Genomic DNA, 6,000 nt, shown 5'->3' with positions numbered 1-6,000 from the left:
CATGATACTGTATTCACTAACAAGTCAAACTGGGTCCAAGAGTCACATGATACTGTATTCACTAACAAGTCAAACTGGGTCCAAGAGTCACATGATACTGTATTCACTAACAAGTTAAACTGGGTCCAAGTCACATGATACTGTATTCACTAACAAGTCAAACTGGGTCTAAGTCACATGATACTGTATTCACTAACAAGTCAAACTGGGTCCAAGTCACATGATACTGTATTCACTAACAAGTCAAACTGGGTCCAAGATTCAAATACTATATTCCTCACTAACAAGGGATATGCATGTTCTGTGCTGCCTCTGTGGCCAATACTTAAGACGATCCCTCTCTCTCTCTCATGTAATATACGATCTGTATCCTGATTAGAGGGTGTGTGATAAAGATATGTAAATGCCTTTCATTCGTTGGTGCTGAAGTGGTTGAAATAAACAGGAAACTTCAACCAATTAGACTGATCAACTCCTTTATGTAGCCTTCACTTAAATCATGACAACTGTTCCTTGTGCTGAGAGAAGAACTGTCTTCAATACATTATGAAAGCTTGGTTGCCTCTCTCTCTCTCATTGGTTCACTGAGAAGAACTGTCTTCAATACATTATGAAAGCTTGGTTGCCTCTCTCTCTCATTGGTTCACTGAGAAGAACTGTCTTCAATACATTATGAAAGCTTGGTTGCCTCTCTCTCGTTCACTGACATATTGACAGTAGCTACATATTCCCAACTCAGTTTAATTATAATTCCAGAGCTACATATGAGTGCCCTCCTCTGGATGTCTTGAGCCAAAAGGACAACCCGTTTCCTTCCTCTCAGGCAACTGAGTTAGGAAGGACGTCTGTATCTTTGTAGTGACTGAGCACATTTTCACTCCTTAACATATTTAGGCTTGCCAGAACAATGGGGTTGAATCCTTCTTGACTCAAGACATTTCAGCTTTTCATTTGTAATTAATTTGTAGAAATGTCAAAAAACATAATTCTTCTTTGACATTATGGAGTATTGTGTGTAGGCCAAAGACACAAACTCTAAATGTAATCCATTTTAAATTCAGGCTGTAACAACAAAATGTGGGAAAAATCAAGGGGAGTGAATACTTCCTGAAGGCTCTGTAAGTCTGGTCACTATTCTATTAGCTAATTACTCTGTCACATGATACACTAGATTGACCTCAATGACACAAACACACTTTGTAGTTAATTACTCGTTTGCTTTTGGCTTTTGAATTTTAACATTCTAATTACTTGTTGTTTTCATTATGCACAAGCTAATATATCAGAGGTCGCAAAATAACAAAAACAACAGCCGACCGGTATGTTTGTTGGTGGTTGATTTTACATTGACTAGACACAGGAACTGTATGTCTTCCAAACTGCTGGTAAACTAATACAGTGATGTGGTCTATACACGTGTTTTGCTAGGAGCTGCAAAATGTATTAGATGGGCAACATTTACAAAATCTACATTCGCTCTAATCTAAAATCATTCTAATTTCAGTTGGTGCAACCCACCCAGTGTGGGTTAACGATAGCCACGACTTCAACTCCACTAGACCACTGTATCCCACCTCTCACCCTGTGAGCCACCTGCACCAGCTCAGAGCTTCTTTCCTTTCAGCCTTTCCGATGGGGGTTTATTTTGTATTGACTAAAAACAGTCAACTGCTGATACACAAATACAGTGATATGGTCTATACATGCATTTTGGATTTTGAGTGAAGAGGTGTCGGACAGCGGTAAACATTACAACTCCAACTTCTCTGAAGTACTGTATCTCCACATCTCTCTGAGCCACCTTCATCCCTGAGCACATCCTCTCAAACATGGAAAACACATTTCCCTCTTCCAGTCAAAGTGCAACGCCCCCCCACCCCACAACACACTCACATTTCAGTCCATTCCTTACCTCATTAGATTTCAACACCTTCCTCTCCATGGTAACCCGGCCTGACAATGTTCTTGGTGAATCTCTATACACTCCTCCTGTCCTCTAAACATCTCCCTCTCAGAGGCTACCTCCCAAATGGAATCATATTCCCTACATATAACTCAACTCTGGACCTCCAAGCCAGTTCCACTGAGTTTTTTCATTGTTCCTCTCTTCCCCTGTTCCCCGCCTTCTCTGTGGCTCAGTTGGTAGAGCATGGTGTTTCCCATGCCAGCATGGTGTGTGCAACGCCAGGGTTGTGGGTTCGATTCCCATGGGGGGCCAGTACAAAAAATAAAAGTGTAAAATGAAATGTATGCATTCACTACTGTAAGTCGCTCTGGATAAGAGCGTCTGCTAAAATGACAAAAAAAAAAAAAAAAAAATCAGGGACTGATTTGGACCTGGGACACCAGGTGGGTGATTCCCCTCTAATCAGGGACTGATTTGGACCTGGGACACCAGGTGGGTGATTCCCCTCTAATCAGGGACTGATTTGGACCTGGGACACCAGGTGGGTGATTCCCCTCTAATCAGGGACTGATTTGGACCTGGGACACCAGGTGGGTGATTCCCCTCTAATCAGGGACTGATTTAGACCTGGGACACCAGGTGGGTGCAATTCATTATCAGGTAGAACAGAAAACCCCACAGGCTCTGGACCTCGTAGGGTAAGAGTTGAATACCCCTGCCCTATATAGTGCACTACTTTTGATAGGGCTCTCTGTCTAATGTAGTGCACTACATAAGGAATAGGGTGTCATTTGGGAAACATACACTATCTAAGACAGGCCCGCTCTGCCTCCAGCATTAGGCAGGATGAATAAATGCATGTGATCCAGCTCGCTGGAATAGGAATGATGCATATTCCCGTTTGTGTCTGCATGCCTGACTTCACCGTAGTAACTGTTGAGGAGGCTAGGAGGCCATGTAATCCATCAGTAAATGCTTGTCCTTGATATGAATTCATCCTGGTTGAATAATGAATGATACCGAAGAAGGTCTTGTGTACCACTGTTGGGCGTGAGGATAACTGGCCTCTACACCTCCATCTCTTTGTCTGTGTCCAAAATGCCAACCCAGTCCTTATTTAGTGCAATACTTTTGACCAAGGCCCATGGTAGAAAGTAGTGCACTAAATAGGGAATAGGGTGCCATTTGGGACGTAACCCTTTTGTGAGATATTAAACATTGATCATATATTCTAATGTGTTTATTATATATTACATGCTTCCTTCTTTATCTCGAGTCTTCTTTCCTCTGATGAACTGGTAGGTCTCTACGTATGTGAAAAATATAGCATCTTGCTGTACTGCTAGAGATAGTCTTCGTGTGTGTGTGTCAGTGTACATGGTGTGTGTAGCTGGCAGTCTTACCTTGAGGTGCGTCGGCATCGCAGGTCTTGGTAGTCCAAGTGGTATTATTCCCTGGTGGCATCGGGCTCTGATCAAACACACACACACAAAAAGAGGCATGTTTCTCTTCTCCATAGCAAACAAAGTATCCAGTACTGTTTGTTTGCTATAATATGACGGATGTGCACTTAAACTAACTAAGCGTACACAGTTTTCCATTCAACTCAACTGCAATCCAGAAAATAAAACTTGTATGGTCATCATCGTGTTCCACCAAGGTGTGTAGCTAAGGCAGCTAATGCGGCTATTGAGGCTAATGCGGCCAATGAGGCTAAGGCAGCTAATGTAGCTAATGTGGCTAATGTGGCTAATGAGGCTAATGTAGCTAATGAGGCTAAGGCAGCTAATGCACTAATGTAGCAAATGTAGCTAATGAGGCTAAGGCAGCTAATGCACTAATATAGCTAATGAGGCTAAGGCAGCTAATGTAGCTAATGCACTAACGCAGCTAATGTAGCTAATACAATAACTGTTCGTTATCATATTTTGTTGTGCTGCTATTTACATTTAAAAGCACATGTTTATCCTTCAACCAATCATGAAACAAAGCCAAGTTTATGTCCATGACAATTGGCCAATACTCCAGACAATACAACCTTCAACAGCAGGACATAACCATTATGAAGGAGAAACAAAGAACTGGAGCAATAGAGAGATTCAAATAAAAAGGAATGGCAGCCGTTTACCAGACCGAAATACATTTCACTGTCAGTACTATACATTATATCCTTCAATATAGAAGGATTTAACCAAACATCACTCCTTCAGAAGGATTCAGGAGGATGGAACCCTCACTCCTTTAGGAGGATTCAGGAGGATGGAACCCTCACTCCTTCAGGAGGATTCAGGAGAATGGAACCCTCACTCCTTCAGGAGGATTCACGAGGATGGAACCCTCACTCCTTCAGGAGGATTCACGAGGATGGAACCCTCACTCCTTCAGGAGGATTCAGGAGGATAGAACCCTCACTCACTCAGGAGGATTCAGGAGAATGTAACCCTCACTCCTTTAGGAGGATTCAGGAGGATGGAACCCTCACTCCTTCAGGAGGATTCAGGAGAATGTAACCCTGACTCCTTCAGGAGGATGGAACCCTCACTCCTTCAGGAGGATTCAGGAGGATGGAACCCTCACTCCTTCAGGAGGATTCAGGAGGATGGAACCCTCAATCCTTTAGGAGGATTCAGGAGGATGGAACCCTCACTCCTTCAGGAGGATGAAACCCCCACTCCTTCAGTAGGATGGAACCCCCACTCCTTCAGGAGGATGGAACCCTCACTCCTGCAGGAGGATGGAACCCTCACTCCTTCAGGAGGATTCAGGAGAATGTAACCCTCACTCCTTCAGGAGGATACAGGAGAATGTAACCCTCACTCCTTCAGGAGGATTCAGGAGGATGGAACCCTCACTCCTTCAGGAGGATGGAACCCTCACTCCTTCAGGAGGATTCAGGAGGATGGAACCCTCACTCCTTCAGGAGGATTCAGGAGGATGGAACCCTCACTCCTTCAGGAGGATTCAGGAGGATGGAACCCTCACTCCTTCAGGAGGATTCAGGAGAATGGAACCCTCACTCCTTCAGGAGGATGGAACCCTCACTCCTTCAGGAGGATGGAACCCTCACTCCTTCAGGAGGATGGAACCCTCACTCCTTCAGGAGGATGGAATCCTCACTCCTTCAGGAGGATGGAATCCTCACTCCTTCAGGAGGATGGAATCCTCACTCCTTCAGGAGGATGGAACCCTCACTCCTTCAGGAGGATGGAACCCTCACTCCTTCAGGAGGATTCAGGAGGATGGAACCCTCACTCCTTCAGGAGGATTCAGGAGGATGGAATCCTCACTCCTTCAGGAGGATTCAGGAGGATGGAATCCTCACTCCTTCAGGAGGATTCAGGAGGATGGAACCCTCACTCCTTCAGGAGGATTCAGGAGGATGGAACCCTCACTCCTTCAGAGTTTTTTGGATTTAATCCACCCAAATTGACAGTGAAACCTAAATGGAAGAATGTTAGAGCAAGGCTCAAGTTATAAATCCCCTGGTTCCCTGCTCCAATGGATCAGAAGGAGACGATGGTATTAAGGACAGAGAGAGATGATGAATGAGGCTGGGTATAGGGGTGAACAGTATTGGTGTGTGTGTGATGTGGATTTACGCTCATTAAAATATCTTTCCTTAAGAGTTCCAACATTATTAATGACTTTCTTTTTTACACAAGATATGACCCCTCCCCCCCACACCCCCCCACCTCCCCCCAGACACTCCCACCCCCCCACACACACCCCCACCTCCTCCCCAGACACTCTCAACCCCACCCCTCCCCCACACACACACCCTCCCCACACACCCCCAACCCCTCCCCAGACACCCCAACCCCTCCCCAGATCCCCCAAACACACCCCCACCCCTTCCGAGGTCCCCTCATACACCCCACACCCCCTCAGAGGTCCCCTCATACACCCCCACCCCCTCCGAGGTCCCCTCATACACCCCACACCCCCTCAGAGGTCCCCTCATACACCTCACACCCCCTCAGAGGTCCCCTCATACTCAAACATATTGCTCCTACCCATCTTTCAGATTTGGTCCTGCCGTACATACCTACACGTACGCTACGGTCACAAGACGCAGGCCTCCTTACTGTCCCTAG

General features: G+C 45.5%; 1 protein-coding gene across 3 annotated transcripts in view; it reads right to left on the bottom strand.

The window, feature by feature from the left end:
* Nucleotides 1-6,000, bottom strand: part of LOC106593427 (lysosomal cobalamin transport escort protein LMBD1) — a 204,605-nt gene that overhangs the window by 51,673 nt on the left and 146,932 nt on the right. For all 3 annotated transcript variants that reach the window (XM_045687124.2, XM_045687128.2, XM_045687126.2), the window contains one exon: nt 3,310-3,376. In XM_045687124.2, coding sequence (XP_045543080.1) covers nt 3,310-3,376 — 67 coding nt within the window. The remainder of the gene's footprint in view (nt 1-3,309; nt 3,377-6,000) is intronic.

This window comes from Salmo salar, chromosome 01, assembly GCF_965601325.2.
Source record: "Salmo salar chromosome 01, fSalSal1, whole genome shotgun sequence".
NCBI lineage: Eukaryota > Metazoa > Chordata > Actinopteri > Salmoniformes > Salmonidae > Salmo > Salmo salar.
Note: the sequence above shows the minus strand (reverse complement) of the source record. Positions and strands in the feature narration are given on the sequence as shown.